Source organism: Malaclemys terrapin, chromosome 2 (genome assembly GCF_027887155.1).
Source record: "Malaclemys terrapin pileata isolate rMalTer1 chromosome 2, rMalTer1.hap1, whole genome shotgun sequence".
NCBI classification, from domain to species: Eukaryota; Metazoa; Chordata; order Testudines; family Emydidae; genus Malaclemys; species Malaclemys terrapin.
The window spans coordinates 283,422,110-283,440,979 of NC_071506.1; the positions used below are offsets into that span (position 1 = coordinate 283,422,110).

At 46.5% G+C, this 18,870-nt stretch overlaps 1 protein-coding gene across 8 annotated transcripts in view; it reads right to left on the reverse strand.

Annotated features, from left to right (window-relative positions):
* The window catches only part of CCM2 (CCM2 scaffold protein), a 126,965-nt gene that overhangs the window by 50,901 nt on the left and 57,194 nt on the right, over window positions 1-18,870 (reverse strand). For 3 of the 8 annotated variants that reach the window (XM_054016797.1, XM_054016799.1, XM_054016798.1), the window contains exon 10: window positions 647-8,905. The exons of 4 other annotated variants lie outside the window; for them this stretch is intronic. In XM_054016797.1, coding sequence (XP_053872772.1) covers window positions 8,625-8,905 — 281 coding nt within the window. In that variant the 3' untranslated portion in view covers window positions 647-8,624. Of the gene's footprint in view, window positions 1-646; window positions 8,906-10,888; window positions 10,936-18,870 lie in introns of those variants that run through there. One more of the 8 variants, XM_054016800.1, reaches the window with a different exon arrangement.

The window sequence follows — 18,870 nt, forward strand, 5'->3', positions numbered from 1 at the left end:
GAGCTCATGTTTCTTTCTCAGACTTCCATGACCTAAGGGCTTCAGCAGCTCACCAGAGAGAGCAGCAGTAGCCCTTGGGGAAAAGAGGAGAATGTTGCCAGACTCACTGATGTTTCTGGAACCCACAGGGCAGGACAGGCAGCTGTCACCCAGGAACACCTGGAATCTGTATTTTATTAGTTCCATTCTACACATGTTCTTATCCATTAGTAAAAGGCAGGCGGTAGGGAAGAGGCAAGTAGGTCACGGACGCTGTGTGTGGTGGTATCTGCATAGCATGAGGAGATAGGTGCAGAGCATTTAGCTTTGGGAATAGATTAGTAACACCAAGCCGTTCTTCTCGTCCCCACAACTCGAGGACCAATCATTTGCGCTTGTCTATTGCGGCCATTCAGGTAACACAGCTCAGTCTCTCAGGGCTTTTTCCAAAGCCCACTGCCGTCAATAAGATGTTTTCCAGCAGCTTTCTATGAGCTCTGGATTGGCCCAGGGCTGTGACTCTTTGGGATGAAGTTGGACAAAGGTGCTTTCTGCTAAACCCAGGAAGCCAGAGAGAAAGAACATTTCCCCTGGATGTATCGTTGTCCAGGACAAACTCTGAATTCAGACAGAGGACAGCACACTGCATGAAAGACCAGAATAAGCATCAGGTGCAGAATTATATTTACCTGTAACAAATACTCCATACATAAAAGCATACATACAAAAACACCAGCATAAAAACGATGTTGGGATGAAACCAAGGCAAAGATCATCACAAGGTAAAACATACTTCAAACATGCAAAGTCCCCGTTTTAATTTACGAAACTCAACTGGATCTTTGGTAGCTTGGTTGGCTTCTTAGTCCAACCAAAAGCTTCGAATGAAAAGGGAAAGAGAGACGTGTCTTTTACTGGTAGACCAAGGGTCTGATGTGCTTAAGAATCACTCTGGGCCTGTCTGGGACGAAGCACCCATTGCTCACTCCCTGGTGAAACCGAAAGCTACAATTAACACAGTTAGTACCAGAATTAAGTCACGTCTCCCAATGAATAAAGTATAAAAAATACTGCAGCTGATCTGTCTTTTATAGATTTCATTATACAATTGTTTCAAAAATAGGATTTTATTTTCACAAATCTTCAATGACTGTTAAACTTCATTTCTTTCCAAACAGTGAAGATATAAAAAGGCACTAAGAACTCAAACTACAGAAAGACTCTGGATAAATGCTCACATCCCCCGTTTCTGAAGAATTGATGGATTTAGCATTGTACCAATGGTTTGTGCTGTTAAAAAAAAATATATATCTGGACTCCAATGCACAAATCCTGCAGGAATATTGAATAGGAATCCACAAGAGGCCTGCATCCAACGGAAAGGCTAAAAGCTGTTATTACCAGGGGTTTCCCACACCACCGCCCTGCACCTACCCACTGAGTAAGATCAACTGTGTCCCCTTTAACAGCAGTGCTCTCCAACACAACACACACTAAGAAGCTACAATGCCTCACTCCCCCACGGCATTGGAAAGATTGGGAAAAGGTGAATTTGTTAATCTGAAAAGAAACCACAACGTTTAAATTTCAACCTCCAAGTTCATGCACCTTCTGGCATGTTACTTCTTTAGGTTGCAAGGATATGAATTTTTGTTTTGCCCAGTTGATAGTCTCAGACATTTGGAGAGTCACGCATAGAACTTGGTGACTTTACACATGGGCCTGCCAGCTAGTTACTAGCCAAACGGGGGAAACAAAACTGTCTGATCAATTTAAGAACTCATTCAGAACATGCATAGATTTTTCAATTAACACGTCTTTGGCGTCAGCAGGCCTGGAGGCCTGCCATTAAGGTGCCAACACAGTAAGTATCAGCAGGTGAGCACTGGGGAAATCCTGACTTATGGCATCATGGTGTTGAACTAAAATTAATGACCTGTAAGCTAATTAATGGAGAAATGCAGTCATTCAGCTCAGGCAAACAGTCGCCCACCTGCTCCCTCCCTGGGGCTTTGCCCCGAAATGAACCCCAGACGGACATGCCCCATTTAGTGCAACACTCCTCATGAGGCCCCATATCATAGAAAGCCTCTTCATGAAGCCAGTCAATGGTGAAAGGCTCCCCCTCCCCACTCCCAGGGTAGCATGCCAGCGCCACAGCAGAGAGGACTAAGCAACTCCAAAGAGAGACCTTCAGTGGGAACTTAGGTGGCATTACAAACACTGGGGAAGAATTTAATCTCATGTAACTGCATCTGCTCCACAGGAGAGCTTCCACCAGGCCAGCGACAGCTGCAAGTGGATAGAGCATAGTATCTCTCGATCAAGGACCAGAGCCAACAATGCCTGGAGGATGTCCGGTCTAGTCAGAAGATGGTGGCAGCAAGACGGTATTGATGCAGCAGAATGTGCTAGCCACAGAGCAGCCTGCTTGGGATGTAAAAATCTCTCCCCCCGCCTCCCCATCTCATAGGAGTCAGATTAGAAGCTTGTCATGGGGCCAGAGGCTCTTCAGGGAGTATCGGGGCCTAACTGGCCCATGATGACTCTGTGGGGAATACCTGGGAGCCTGAGGTGATCCAGGTAGGGCCCCTTTAACTAATTAGAAATGGAGCAGCTGTGTTAGGAGGAGACTCCTATAACAGGAAGTCACCCAGGAAGGGAAGATGCTCTCTAGAGAAGCCCTGCAGCTGATGCAGCCTGGAGGAACCACAAGAGGAGGACTAGGCCTCTCTGGGAATAAGCCCTGAATGAGCGCTTAGAGTTGAGAGTGAGAGCCCCAAGAGAACTGTCCAAGTCCCAGGTGAAGGGGAGCTCCAGGAAGAGAGCTGGTGTTTGCCTCGAGCAGAGAGGCCTGCAGTTTGAGCCTGGCTCCTGGGAAGGGAGCAGCAAGGGGAAGAGCATGTTGACCAGGAGACACATACCCCATAGAGGGAGCAAGTAGAGATTGAGGCCCAGCATGGACGGGGTGAAGCAGCGGAGTCCGGGAAGGCCAGGGGGCTGCTGGCAGTTTTCTGATGAGAAGAGGCAAGACGACAATGGCAATTCTGGTAAGAAGGAAATGGAGACCTGGGACTATTTCTTTCTGTTAGTTATTGGTTATTAATGAATGAAGCTCCCCATGAATAAGGGATTATTGAAGGCAACGCGAGTCAGGACTGATTTAGCCAAAAGGGGAAACTGAGAGCTGGCTCTTGGGCCTATGACAAAGCTATACACATTTCTTGCTATTCCAGTTAGCTTAGAATCTAAAATCACATTTGAATGAAAGATCCTAAATCTTGGAAACTAGTACAAAAATTGAGGGGAATTATTAATCCATGGAGTAACTCCACTGAAGACAATAAAGTTACACCAGAAATAAGATTGGCCCAGTCAAAATGTTTCCCCACTAGAACAGTTGGGAAAATCCAACCTCAAGACATAGCTGTGCACAGCAAGAGACTCCTGCTTTTCTGTTTGGGCGCATGCTGCCAGATGTCCAGGAATTCATCTAACAGGGCAAAGCAGCCTCAGTTTTCCATTCATCTGTCCTATCCATTTAATTTGCAGGATGCTACTTTAAACTGTCCCAAATTTGGGGCATCCTTACCTGGCTTCACTTCAATACACAAAGCTGTCACGTCATGACCTGATGATGCTACCATGTACTGATGGAACACCGCATAAAGACACAAATGTCAGGCTACGATTTTATCGTGCAGGACAAGTATCACTGCAGTCTCGGTCACCTGACCGTTTTACCGTCTGCAGAGGCAGGATATCTCTGCTGCAAGATCTCATGTCAATTCCCCTTTAGGGCAGTACTTTTCCGATGATTTTCAATGTTTCCAAAAATCAGAAGTTAAACTCCTGAAGAAGTGGCAAGATTTTCAAGAGTGCTGTGCACTCTGCAGTCCCAGGGGAGGCCATGGGAAACGTTGGTGCCCAGTATTCCAGAAAATGCAGCCCCCATTAGGTGCCTACAGAATTTATGGATTTAACTTTAGGCTCCTGGGTTTGAAAGCCTCTTTTAAGTTGATGGCAACTGTAAGAATGATCCATGTAGAAAGTAATCATGTCACTGTCATCTTAGTGCTTCTGAAGAATAGAAAGGCTCTCTTCTGTACAGAAAACTAGCCTACAGTAAATCAGCAATGGCTTCTACTTAGTCCCAATTGCATTAAGAAGAGCCTTGGAAACCAACAGAAGACAAAGATGAGGAAGCAATTTCAGAAGTGTTTTAGACTTAATACCGTTATGTAAGCTAAAACGAGCAGAGCTTTAAGGGTGTAGCAACAAACCAATTTCTTCCCCGTACCTAAACTCAAGGTTACAACCCTACTAGGCAGTCTAGATGTAGAAGGTTTTCTTGATATCGTCTGCCTCTCAAAATTACATACAGAGTCAATACGGTATTTGAATTCTGAACTCAATTCTTGGACAGACCATTCAGTCAGAAATTGCAATTTCCTATCAATTTCTTTCCCAGAAAAACACAATTGCAAAGGGGGGCAGAAGGCACCAGAATAAATGCTCCTTTCAACGTAAAAGAATGATTGTGGTACGGGGGGAAAGCGCACCAACACCGGGAACACTTGTGTGGTGCTACTCCAGCTCTTTCCAACACTCCTTTCCCCTTGGCGTCCGTGTGCACACACGTGTGTGTGTGTGTGTGTGTGCTGGGAAGAGGGGGGCTGAAGGACCAGCGGTGGTTGTAATGCAGGGACAGCCAAGCTTTGAGAGGATGGAGGGCAGCTCTGGTCATGAACCAGGAGCCCAAGAGCTGCAGCTGCCGCACACAAGATTTCCAGCATTTTTATATACAAATAAAGACGTGCACACAATAGATCTGACATGTTCTTTGGTGACTTGAATGTTCCTGTTGGTTAGATGCTCCCAGCAATACAAACCTGCCACTGACGAGTTCAGTCCTCCCCTTGTAGGTCACAGGGCTCCAGGGCACCCATGCCGTAGTGTATTCCGAGTGCCAAGGGCAGCAGAAACCAAGTAATTGAAGGCAGCCAGCTTAGGGAGCAGCTGTGTGCTTCCTGCTCCAACCCCCCTATTTAAAACAGGCTGTGCTTCGTGAGGGGATGTCTACACTGCAATTAAAAACCTGCAGCTGGCCCGTGCCAGCTGACTTGGGCTGCAGGGCTATTTAACTGCAGTGTGGACTTGGGCTGGAGCCTGGGCTCTAGGACCCTGCAAGGTGGGAGGGTCCCAAAGCTCCCCGAGTCTGAATATCTGCAATGCAATTAAACAGCCCCGCAGGCCAAGACCTACGAGCCCAAGTCAGGCAGCAGGGGCCAGCCATGGGTGTCTAATTGCAGCACAGGCCTAGTGAGAGCGTTTGCAGGAGGCAGGTGATTGAATCTGCTCAAATGCAAAGCTAACATGTGTGGAGAGGGGAACCCCACTGGAGAGGCACAACAGGAAGGGAACCCCTCGAAAGCAGTAATGAGTCACGGGGCTGCTAGTGGACAGCAACTTAGATAGGAACTTGCATGTGATATGGAGGCAGAAGTTAGTCTATGTGCAGAATGCCCCTGACCCTGACCAGGGAGATCTTCGTGCCTCTGCCAGCAGGCTCTGGTAAGGCTGCCCGGAAGAGACTGCATTCAGTTCTGGGCACTACAGGGCCAGAAAGACGGTCAACAAGTAGGACAGAAGTGAGAGAAGAGCAGAGAAACGATTTCGGGGCTGGAGTGACTGGTATACAGGGGGAAAAATAAGAGTAGCTAGCTTGGCTAGATGAATCGCGCTTGGGGAAGGCGGGTGTGATAACGGTCTACGAGTAATGGAGAGACCGAAACATCAAGGTGGAGGAATAGTTTAAGATGGTTTTGGAAGGAGTAACAGGAAACAATTGGGGAAAGGGGCAGGGGGAACTTAGCTGAATCAGGGAACACTTGCTAATGGTGGGGAGAAGTGTCTTGGGATTGCTGGAACAATAATTGAGATCAGTTGGGATATCACTGAATACTGGACTAGACAAAAATCATCAAAACATACTTGGGGAACATTGGATGGACAAGCTGATTGAGAACGGTTTCCATCTAGTGTCTAGGGCCATGATCTTTTAGAGCCACGGGCTTGTTTTGCAGGAAGAACTGTGTGTGTTTATCACATGATTAGAAAGCAAAAATAACTTCTGTGGTGCTTGACTGTCTCTTTCCATGGTGAGGCTAGACATTCAGGGAACTTCAGTAGCAAAAGACTCTCACCAATGCATTCGTGGTTTATGCTCTGCTGAAGGGTTTTTTTTTTAAAAGCGCAAGCAAACATTAGGTATGTAAGGAGTCCCCACCAGATCCCATCCTTGAGCAGCTTCCTCTCTTAGGAGACCACACCAAAGTATCCTCAAACTCTCCATGCACAGTTCTGTTCTTATCAAAAGTCCCCTTCATTCAGCCACTGCTTTTTGTCGATTCCCTATTAGTCACTGAAGTCTGGTTTCACTGGACAGTACCATTCTCGCTCGGAAAACAATGAAATTTTGAACCATCCATATTCAATATGAACCGTGGATGGCTTTTCCTTTGGGTTTTTGGTTTAAAAAAGTCATCCTAGGATCCTATCTTTTAATTTCACCAACATTGAGGTAAAAGGAATGACTAAGAATATTATCTAAAAATAAAAATGAACTATGGGCATTTTCCCTTGTGTCAGGCCATGGATGCTACTGAAAATGTAAAGAATTCCAGTGACGTTCCGGGCCTACAGCACTGTAGGTAAGGAGAACCGCATGCTGCAACCAGGTGACGTTAACTGATGTCTTGAAGAGGAGGAGATCCCTCAGCCAGGTCAGTGCATGACTGTGCCACAGGGTCCTGTATTGAGCACAGAAAAACAGACTTTGGAGCTCTCTTGTTTCAGTGGAAGTACGCGTGGGAACAGAATGCCAGCTCCGTTTGATGTCCTATTCTTGACAAACTAACGTGCCCAGCCACCAGTATGGGATTTTATATACTTTCAGTTATATCAAAAAAAAGAGTGAAGAAAGAAACCCCTGGAGTCCATGAACAAATAGGGTTTTGCTACTGAAAGGGCTGAAGTATCAACCAAATGTTCCTTTAAAGGTCAGTTATAGCGGCCAGTATAGATATTACGGCATGGAATACAGATACAAAAAATAAGTGTATTTATAATTGCCTGTATAATATATACAACCTGTACATTAGATATCTATACATCCATCCCACTGCTAATTTCATAGAAAGTTTACTTTATCAGTTTAACTTGTTACCATCTCACCCTTCAAGGGTGACCAAAATCCACTCCCCATGCAAATAGCTACTGATGTTGAACTCAGCCTGACTGAGAACTTCCTGGTTATTGTAACCTTAAAGGGGAAATTCTAAGCAATAGAACAAATTTACTGTCACTTCCTGTCTGAATTCACCACCATCTGTTGGAGTCAATCCTGCTAGATGCTCAGAGCCCTGAACTCCTTAACAGCGTCAGTCCTGCAGGAGGTGTCCAAGCACCTTGCAGGGACAGATGCTACGGGTGTTGGGGAGGTATATATGCACCATGGCGCCCTCTGGGGAGCAGCAGGAAACCTGTCACGTCTACTTGTGCTGGACTGGGATTGAGATCGGGTTTTACTGAATGAACAGTTGTGCTTGTGAAGGTTAAGGGGCTAGCAGCATTGGAAACATGAATCCATGTAGCCCCAGGCCAGAGAGCACACAGAGCCACAACAGCAGCTCTCACCACACACACACACACACACTCACGCACACTAGCCCAACCAATGACTTTGCTAGAGGTAAAAATGTGGTTCCATCTCCTATTTCCCTCAGGTCCTAGGCTTTTCCTGAGCAAAGACTGCCAGCCATGCTGAATGGCAGGATTGGTTTTAGACCTAGACTGTCCACTAGGACAGCGCTAAATGCACCAACACTCATGCCCCACTCTGCACTATGGGCTGAATTTGAACCAGAGTGCTAGAGGCGAAAGGCCAAGGTTACCCACGCCAAGCAACTCCCCTCCTGCAAGGGGACAGCCCAGAGGTCACATTTGCAGAGTTCCCTCTGTGACCAATGAAGAGCAGCCCACGTTGGCCTTCACTACAAAACAATCACGTCAGTATCGCAGCAGACAGCCTTCAGGTTCGGATTAGAAATGTTTCGACAACACCAACAATAGGTTTAAATTATTCACATTGTGGTAAACTTCATTTAAAAAAAATAGTCTGAGTTACAATAGGAATATCATGTGCAAAACTGTAAACCCGCCATCGGGTCCCAGTGAGCTGTTACTGCTCAATGCAAGTTTCTTGCCCCAGCTTCGTTGCATCACTCCAGAGCGACGACAGCAAAGAAAACACAAAACCAAAGAGAGTTCTAAGAAGTCAGAGGAAGGGACTCCGGTTCCATCTCTCAACCCGGGTTACTCTCACACAGCACGCTCACCTGCACGAAGACACACACATGCCTTCACAGTAAGAGGGCACCAGCCACCATCACAAAATGGGCACCAGTGAAGCCATTGACAAGGGGGGAAATAATCACATCCCAACTCATCCTTGGAGCCTCTTTCAGACTGGAAGGTCAGGAAGACAGCAGCAAACGTTGCTGCAATCGCTACATGGGGGTGAAAGAACAATAAAGCCCCTTTGAAAGGAGCTATCTTCTCATCCTCCCTCCCACAGCAGTGTCTCATGATGAATCCTGGTCCATGCTGCATCCAAGAGCTTCAATGTCGTTGCTTATGTCAGAGATCATTCGGTCCCACTCGTCTCCCTCGGAAGGGGCAGACTGGTCATCCGAGCTCCCCGCAGCTCCATTCCCATTGGTCGTTGAATTGGAGGTAGTGCTCAGAGTCCGTCTGTACCTCCCGAAACTGTCTGTGATAATTCCCCGGCCATCCTTCACCCCGATGGTTTCTAGGAAGTTCTCAAAGTGTTGGCTGTCCTTTTCAGGAATGAACGGTCTAAGGCCTTCCCCAGGAAATAAACAAGGAGGAAAAATTAGTCATTTGACACATTTAGCATGACAACGTTACACTGATCAAGACTATATTCGTGATGTTCTTATCAGGGAGAGCTTTGCCCAAGTAAAGGCTTCAGGATTTGGTTGTAGGACACCAAGAAAGTCAAGATGCAGCAACTGAACTCATCCTGTCTCCTCTCCTCCAATATCTGAGGCTCAAATAGCCGAGTTTTCTGTTTTAACGAAAACTCCAGTCACCCAGGCTGCTAGTGACTGTGGGACGGTGTCACGTCACCTCCTGCACTACAGCAGCTTCCCCATCTCTAAAACGGGGTCGCTTTCTTACTTCACAAACGGGTGGTGACACTTAATTAGCTCATGTTAGTAAAGCTCAAGGAGATCCTCAGACGCAAGGGACCAGAGGAGTGTAGAGCACTACTGAGTTTAATTAAAAAAAAAAAAAAAAAAAGTCAAGAGCAACTGCTCTGTAGCTATGAGACGACGTACTCCCAAGCCCACGCTCTTCAGTTCTGCACTGTCTGCAGGAGAAGGCTCCCCTTTCAGTGCTGCCACCTCCTGCGGGTTCAGAGGGAGGTACTCCAGCGCCAATTATTTCCACCTTTGTCCCCATGCAGCGATTAACCATCTCTCCCAGCCTGACCAGCAGGATTTGGAGTATCCCGTCCAAGAGAGAGCAGCTCTGACCCCTGGCCAGCTGAAGAACGCTTAACAGCATACCCCTGGTTATTGTTTAGACTGTATCGTGCCAGCCCCAAAGAGCTTACAATCTAGTTTGAAACCAGACACAACAAACAAATGCAAGAAACAGGAGGCAGGGAGAGGGAGGAGAATACTAATGAGATTCGACAGACAAGGTGAGTAAGGTAGTATCTTTTACTGGACCAACGTCTGTTGGTGAAAGACAGAAGTTGGTCCGATAAAAGATATTACCTCACCAACCATGTCTGTCTAATAACCTGGGACCAACATTGTAAACTAATGAGATCATGCAGTTACATGCTGTAGGCTCATTAGGGGACAAACTTAATTGTTTTAAAGCAAAAATCAATTGTCTGAGACTGCCATTCAGCCTCTCCATCAGAGCTGATTTCTTGGTGGGTCTTCCAACCACGGCAATATATTCCTGCTGTATAAAAGGAGGTCCCACCCTTTGACAGGGTTCAGTATTGAGTCCAACCAGGACTCCATCCTAAGAGCCCTTCTATAATCACAGCTAGAGGACCTGAGACAAACAGGAACCAAAAGGCTGTTTAAAAGAGGATACAGAAAGCCAAGATCCCCCAAATCACTAATCAAACAGCCCAATTCAGCACTGACTCCGAGGCAGTCCCAGTGGCTCCAGTGGAGTTGCCATGGGGTAGAAGTCAGCACTGAACCAGGTCCATGCATTTTAAGACTATTTCCAAAGCAGTTTCCCCAGCCAGGACCAGAGTTCAGGGTTGTTTATTTCATAGACAAGAGTTAACAGCATCATCAACAGCCTGATCAGTGGGGGGGGAATGCTCTGCTGTAGGCACTGCTGGAAGCAAATCTTGCAAGGAGGAACATATTGCTGAACTCCTGGGTCCTGGCAAGAGAAACCCCATTTTGTTCACCTGTGAGGCACGATCCTGCAGTAAACCTCCCAAGGAGCACGCTCGGGACCTTAAGGCATCTCCGTAATTTGCAAGACTACTTGTGGATCCTGTGGAATGATTACAGGCCTCTGAGTTTTGTCTCCCTGTTGGAGGGGAATCTGGCAGATTACATAGAAAACAGTGGGGGTGGGGGGAAGGGGCGGGAGTAGACAGGCCTATTCATCACATACATACAGCCTCCCCACCCCCTCCAAAAAACTGCAATTTACAGTTAAAAGCAAACAGCTCTGGCAGCCTCAGTACCTGTTTGTGCTTCTGAAGACTATTCACAGGAAAGATTTCACATTTTAGACGATTGCTGTGATTAGGTTAGGAGCAGAGAGATTATTTTACCTCTGTATTTGGCACTGGTGCGACTGCAGCTGGAATAGTGTCCAGATCTGGTGTGCACAATTCAAGAAGGAGGTCGATATATTGGAGAGGGGTCAGAGAAGAGAGACTAGATTGATTAAAGGATTGGAAAACCTGCCTTATATAGTGTTAGACTCAAAGAGCTCCATCTATTTAGCTCCACAAGGAGAAGGTTGAGGGGTGACTTGATCACAATCTGTAAGTATCTACATGGGGAACAAATATTTAATAATGGGCTCTTCAATAAATTAAATTAAATTAATGGAGATATCCTATCTCCTACAACTGGAAGGGACCTTGAAAGGTCATCGAGTCCAGCCCCCTGCCTTCACTAGCAGGACCAAGTACTGATTTTGCCCCAGATCCCTGAATGGACCCCTCAAGGATTGAACTCACAACCCTGGGTTTAGCAGGCCAATGCTCAAACCACTGAACTATTCCCGCTCCCCCCCCCCCATCTAGCAGAGAAAGTTATAACAGTCCAATGGCTGGAAGTTGAAGCTAGACAAATTCACACCGGAGAGTAATTAACCATTGGAACATTTTACCAGAGGTTGTGGTAGATTCGCCATCACTGATCAGACTGGATGTATTTCTAAAAGCTCTGCTCTAGGAATGTCATGGGGAAGTTCTCTGGCCAGTATTCTACAGAACGTCAGACTAGATGACAGTGATCTCGACCGGCCTTGGAATCTAGGAATTATCCTGCATTGATCCTTTTGGTAGAATCTGACTGTCAAGGCGAGGATCAAGAATCATACCCAAATGTCTCATGAAGAGTTAAGAACAGCCATACTGGGTCAGACCAATGGACCATCTAGTCCAGTATCCTGTCTTCTGACATGGCCAGTAGCAGAAGCTTCAGAGGGGGATGAACAAAACAGGGCAATTATCGAGTGATCCATCCCATCATCCAGTCCCAACTTCTGGCAACCAGATTTACAGACATTCAGATCATGGCGTTGCATCCCTGGCCATGCTAATGGCCACTGATGGACCTATCCCACCATGAACTTATCTAAATCTTTTCTCAACTGAGTTATACACAACATTCCCTGGCAACGAGTGCCACAGGTTGACTGTGTGCTGTATGAAGTACTTCCTTTTGTTTACTTTAAACCTGCTGCCTATTAGTTTAATTGGGTAATCCTAGTTCTTGTATTACTGGAAGGGATAAATAACACTTCCCTATTCACTTTTTCCACACTACTCGTGATTTTATACACCTCTATCACATCCCCCCTTAATTGTCTCTTTTCTAAGCTGAACAGTCCCAGTCTTATTACTCTCTCCTGATATGGAAACTGTTCCATACCCCTAATCGTTTTTGTTGACCTTATTTGCACTTTGTCCAATTCTAATATATCTCATTTCTCTCCATCATAGCAGCAGGTACGTGGCACGACATGGTAGGCCTTCACCTAAAATATCTCCTCCTTAACACTTTGGTAGGCTTAGGGTTTAACTACCTTATTTCATAGAGTAGAATATTAGGGTTGGAAGGGACCTCAGGAGGTCATCTAGTTCAATCCCCTGCTTAAAGCAGGGCCAACTCCCAACTAAATCATCCCAGCCAGGGCTTTGTCAAGCCGGGCCTTAAAAACCTCTAAGGATGGAGATTCCACCACCTCCCTAGGTAACCCATTCCAGTACTTCACCACCCTCCTAGGGAAATAGTGTTTCTTAATATCCAACCTAGACCTCCCCCACTGCAACTTGAGACCATTGCTCCTTATTCTGTCATCCGCCACCACTGAGCACAGCCAAGCTCCATCCTCCCAATCTATTAACGTAATCAATTATTATTCAACTATCTTTATTAAATATCTAATTTATGGAGATAATTATATCCAAACTGTAGGAAGCTTCTTGTTCTCCTTCACTTTGGCAGAGCAACAACAGGCAGTAGAGCGGTCTGATTTCCGGAGGGTTTTTGCATCAGCCTTGGCATGCACTGCCATGGAATACATGCCCTTCTCCTAAACTACACCTCTACCCAGATAGAACACAACCCGATATAACACGAATTCGGATATAACGCGGTAAAGCAGCACTCGGGGGGGGCGGGGGGGGGGGAGCTGCGCGCTCTGGCGGATCAAAGCAAGTTAGAAATAACGCGGTTTCACCTATAATGCGGTAAGATTTTTTGGCTCCCGAGGACAGCGTTCTATCGGGGTAGAGGTGTATTAATGTTTTCCTTGTCGTTCTCAATGAGTCAGTATTGCACAGAGGAAATAACATGGGCTCCCTCTGGTGGCCAACATAACACATTTGCAGTCCCCTGGATGTGGAAGGAACACCAGTCACGTTTGCTAACAATAATTCATTAAAAAAAGAGTGGAGATAAAGCCCAAAAGCCCAAAGGATTGCTCAGCACTGAGACACGTTGTGCAGCTTTACAGATCTTAATACGTTAACAGCATCAACATGCAGATTAAAGCACATCGAGGAAAAGGTTCCGAGCTGCTTCTAGGAACATCTGTCACCATTCACTTCCCCATTCCATGAGCGGGGCTGTTGTCTTGCAGTGGGGCTACAATACGGCCCTTATGCTTCCCACCAGGAGCCTAAGCATCGCTGCCCATAAGACTGAGGCCACAGATGACATTTTAAAGCAATGGAAATCAAGACTTGCAGAGGTGCTATGCTATACGTTAGGAACATGGGTTGTTTTTCTTTCAATAGCTCATTTAATCCAGGTAAAATTAAACCCATTCTAAAAACAGAACTTTCCTTACAATTCCCACTGTCCGGTGGGAGCAGAGTCCAATGGTGCATTGTTCAAATGGCAGGGTGGCAGCTTCCTGTCTGATTGTTAATTATTCTTTAAAACACTTCTTTGTAAGTGTTAGTATAGGCTTATTTGCCAGCCTGAGATAGAATTTGGGGTTTGACGTTTTGATACTCTTATATTTTATACTAATAAGTGTGAAGAACAATGAACAAAGACTGTGTTGCATTTCCCACAACCAGATGGGGCTTTTAGTACAATGGGAAAAGATAAGGGATACAGCTGAAGTGTTACTGGGCATGGTGGGAATGTAATATGAGCACACACTTGAAGACTGCCTCAACTCCTTATCTTTCTATCTGTGTGATGAGAACCAGAGGAGAGGGTGAAGGGAAGCCCTCTAACAGTAATTAGATGTAGGGATTAGAACCTTCTGACGCTGAAGGGGTCATTTAAACTAAGTCTGTTTAACCTAGCAGATAAAGGTCCTGCCTCCTAGCTCTGAGCAAAAGGGCCCAGCCCTGATCCTTTTCGAGTCAATGGGAACAGCAGCAGGCGTGTGGAGTTCCAATCCTACTGGTGTCATACCTTGTTGCAAGGCTGTCTCTCTCCCCCTAACCCTGCTGTCATACCATAGGAAGGATGATCCAGTGGATTGGGCAGTAGCCTAGGGCTTTGATGACCTAGGTTCCATTCCCTGCTCTGACACAGACTTCTTAAGTGACCATGGGCAAGCCACTTGTGCACCTAAATACCTTTTGAGGATCTGGGCCTAACTCCCACTGATTTCAACAGGAGTCAGGGGCCTAAATACCAGCGAGGATCTGGCCTTTAGCATCTCTGTTCTCAGTTCCCCATCTGAACAACAGGGGTAGTAGCACTGCCCTGCCTCATGGGGGATGTGAGGGTAAGTATGTTAAACATTGTAAGGCCCAGATACTATGGTCATGTGGGCCATACAAAAACCTCAGGTAGATCAATCACTACATTTTCAGCACAGGGCTCAGACCTGAAGCCCATACTCATTTTAGTCCCACTGATATTAAATTAACCCACAAGGGGATATTATACCCTCTTCAGCAGCTGGCCTGTTTCGAACCAACCCACAGACCACTTCTGGCAATCCGTCCCCAGACTGTCTGGAACTCCTCAGGAATCTTTACTGCCTTTATCTATAGGGGCGTTCATGCTACATTCAAGGAATTGAGTGGAATATACAGTGGCCTGCCAGTCCCCACCCACTCCCATTTTCATTGGTGCTGGGTATTCAGAACATATCTAGTAATTTGTAATCATGTTGATAGAGTAAGGCTTGGTCTACACTAAATCCCAAAATCGAACTAAGGTACGCAACTTCAGCTACGTGAATAACGTAGCTGAAGTTCGAAGTACCTTAGTTCGAACTTACCTCAGTCCACACGCGACAGGCAGGCTCCCCCGTCGACTCTGCGGTACTCCTCTCGTCTAGCTGGAGTACCGCAGTCGACGGCGAGCACTTCCTGGTTCGACTTATCGCGTCCAGACAAGACGCGATAAGTCGAACCCAGAACTTCGATTGCCAGCCGCTGAATTAGCGGCTGGGTGTAGACATACCCTAATTCTTGCCATTTTTCTGGCACAAAGAAAAGAGACCTCCAAAACAAAGACAGACCTCCAACGGAATATTTCCCACGGGGGATTGGACTGGTAATGAGCTAGAGAGCATTTCACCAGTTTGACTCTGACCTAGATCAGTAGTAGCTTAAGTCATTACCATCCAGGGCTGTTCAGTGGGCTGCATGAGGGGTATCAGTCCAGGAAATGGGCATCCACATCACACCACCACCACTGGCCTACCTTCGTCCTCTTGCTGGGCACGTTTCAGAGAAGCCAAAGGTTAAAATGGCTTTTGGAAACTGAACTGTCCCGTCTCTAGAGATCAGAATTGAGGCACTTTGGTAGGCAGCATGAGTGAAGCGGCCACTTCCTGCTGTTCCAGTTCTGTGGTTTGATCTACCAGACACTTTTTATGACCTCTAAATTCATTCATAAAACATACATCTCACCTACACGAAACAACACAACTAAAGAGAGCTCAGGCACACAACGATGGGGTATCTAGTAAAGGCTATGGTGAAGGGATAGTCTTCAACGATCCAAGTATGCAGCTGGTGGTAGCTGCTTGTCTCGCGATCACATTTTTATGTGGCCAAACTGTTCTTTCCAACTCCTTGTTTGCACAACAAAATGTTTTATAACATTCAGGCCCCAGTAGTACTCAGATAGCGACAGCAAGCAGGACCTGGCCTACAGCGATGCTGTCCAAACAATAGCACTCCCAAAGTTGTAGAGGACAAGGACTTTCTCCAGTCAATAGGTTTGCTAACATCCAAGTTAGATGCAAATGAGTTGCAGACATTGATTAAACAGAGGCAAGAGGTGCTGGGGATTAGGAGTCAAACCCCATTATTTTTTCTAATGGTCTTCACTTCTGGGCACGTTAAGGACAAAGGTAACAGGAGCCACTTGAAATGAGGTTGGAACCCAGCAAGAGAGAACAAATGTCACCCCTCTTTCTCGGGTGTACTAGGCATTGAATTCCTGTACATTTATCCTCCAAATCTGACCCATTTTAATGTATTTGTTTTTATTTATAATGCCGATAAGCCCAGATCCTCAAAAGGTCCTTGGGCTCTAAACATCCCTGGAGCCTAGGATAAGTGTCTTTGCACAGGGTTAAAAACAGTGTCACATAATACACTGAACCAACAGCTGCTCCGCATCTCAGACCCAGAAAATAGCTATTCAGAGGTGGACTAGAGACCCAAACACCAGTCCTTTTGTGCCCTTCCAAACCCAAAAGCTGGGCAAAGAGATGGGCCTTGCAGAATCTACAAATTAAGGCTATGTCAGATGTTGGGGGAAGAGAAAGTTACTTACCTTATAGTAACTGGAGGGTCTTCAAAATGTGTGGTTCCTATCTGTATTCCACTGAGTACGCATGTGCCCAGAGCTGGAGGATTTTGAAAGCAGCATCCACTGGTTCACATGTGCGCCCTGGCTCACCTCACGCCTCTGACCAGGGAGATAAAGGGCAGGGTGGACCGACTGTCTCCCCAGTTTCTTCTTTACCGTGAATCAGGGAAGATCCAAAACAGGGGGGAAGCAGGGTGGGTAGTGGAATACACACAGGGACCACATATCTCGAAGAACTTCCAGTTACAATAAGGTAAACTAAGGTCAATTGCAAGTTTAAACTAGTTTAAATGGTGAATTCTCTGTCACTTGAAGTCTTTAAACCATGATCTGAGGACTTCAGTAACTCACCTAGAGGTTAGGGGTCTATTACAGGGGTGGGTGAGGTTCTGTGGACTGCAATGTGCAGTTCCCTCCACCTCTCCTCATAAGTCATGTGCTCCAGCTCCCTAATCAGTTTTGTTGCCCTCCGCTGGACTCTTTCCAATTTTTCCACATCCTTCTTGTAGTCCGGGGGGAGGGGGGCGCAAAACTGGACACAGTACTCCAGATGAGGCCTCACCAATGCCAAATAGAGGGGAGTGATCATGTCCCTCGATCTGCCGGCAATGCTCCTACTTATGCAGCCCAAAATGCCGTTAGCCTTTTTGGCAACAAGGGCACACTGTTGACTCATATCCAGCTTCTCGTCCACTGTAACCCCTAGGTCCTTTTCTGCAGCACTGCTGCCTAGCCACTCGGTCCCTAGTCTGAAGCAGTGCAAGGGATTCTTCCGTCCTAAGTGCAGGATTCTGCACTTGTCCTTGTTGAACCTCATCAGGTTTTTTTTGGCCCAATCCTTTACTTTGTCTAGGTCCCTCTGTATGCTGTCCCTACCCTCCAGTGTATCTACCACTCCTCCCAGTTTAGTGTCATCTGCAAACTTGCTGCAGGTGCAGTCCATGCCATCCTCCAGATCATTAATGAAGATATTGAACAAAACTGGCCCCAGGACCAACCCTCGGGGCACTCCGCAAGATACCAGCTGCCAACTAGACATGGAGCCTTTGATCACTACCCATTGAGCCCGATGATCTAGCCAGTTTTCTATCCACCTTATAGTCCATTCATCCAGCCCATACTTCTTTAACTTGCTGGCAAGAATACTGTGGGAGACTGTATCAAAAGCTTTGCTAAAGTCAAGGAACAACATGTCCACTGCTCTCCCCTCATCCACAGAGCCAGTTATCTCCTCATAGAAGGCAATTAGGTTAATCAGGCATGACTTGCCCTTGGTGAATCCATGCTGACTGTTCCTGATCACTTTCCTCTCCTCCAAGTGCTTCAGAATTGATTCCTTGAGGACTTGCTCCATGATTTTTCTAGGGACTGAGGTGAGGCTGACTGGCCTGTAGTTCCCCGGATCCTCCTCCTTCCCTTTTTTAAAGATGGGCACTACATTAGCTTTTTTCCAGTCATCCGGGACCTCCCCCGATCACCATGAGTTCTCAAAGATAACGGCCAATGGCTCTGCAGTCACATCCGCCAACTTCTTTAGCACCCTCAGATGCAGCGCATCTGGCCCCATGGACTTGTGCTTGTCCAGCTTTTCTAAATAGTTCTGAACCACTTCTTTCACCACAGAGGGCTGGTCACCTCCCCTTCATACTGTGCTGCCAGTCTGGGACCAACCAACACTGCTTTCAAAATTCTCCAGCCTCGGGTGCACGGAGCAAATGTGTACTCACCATGGAGAACGTGTAGGGACCAGCACTTGAAAAAGGGAGCGTTCAGCTACATAGAGTTTAGAGCCAGAAGGGACTGCTGGATCACCTAGCCTGACCTCCTGTATTGACTGCCCCTCACACAACTCTCTGCCGGCAGCTCGTCTACCGAGGGGCTCCCACTTCTGCACCTCCACTGACTGCAGCTGGGTCAGTATCAGTCTCAGACAGACATGACCCAACCTGCTCAGGGCTTTATGGGTCAAAACTCTTCCCCCATCTGTGACGTTATTGACATGAACTGGGACCATATAGATCATTGTTGCAACCAAGGTCCTGTAGTGGCACCAAATCTTTTATAAAAGGAGGTCAAATAAGGTGTCTAAGACAAGGTTATGGTTTGCTGGTTATGATTATGCTATCTGTATGTGTGTATCATTTTTGTAGTTGAAGTTATTAATATTGGCTCTATACGGTCTGTATTTCAAACGTATGCTATGCTTCTGGGTGACACCAGACAAGTTGGTGTCAGCACCATCTAGCCTGCTTAATGGCCCATTAAGGACCATCAGCTA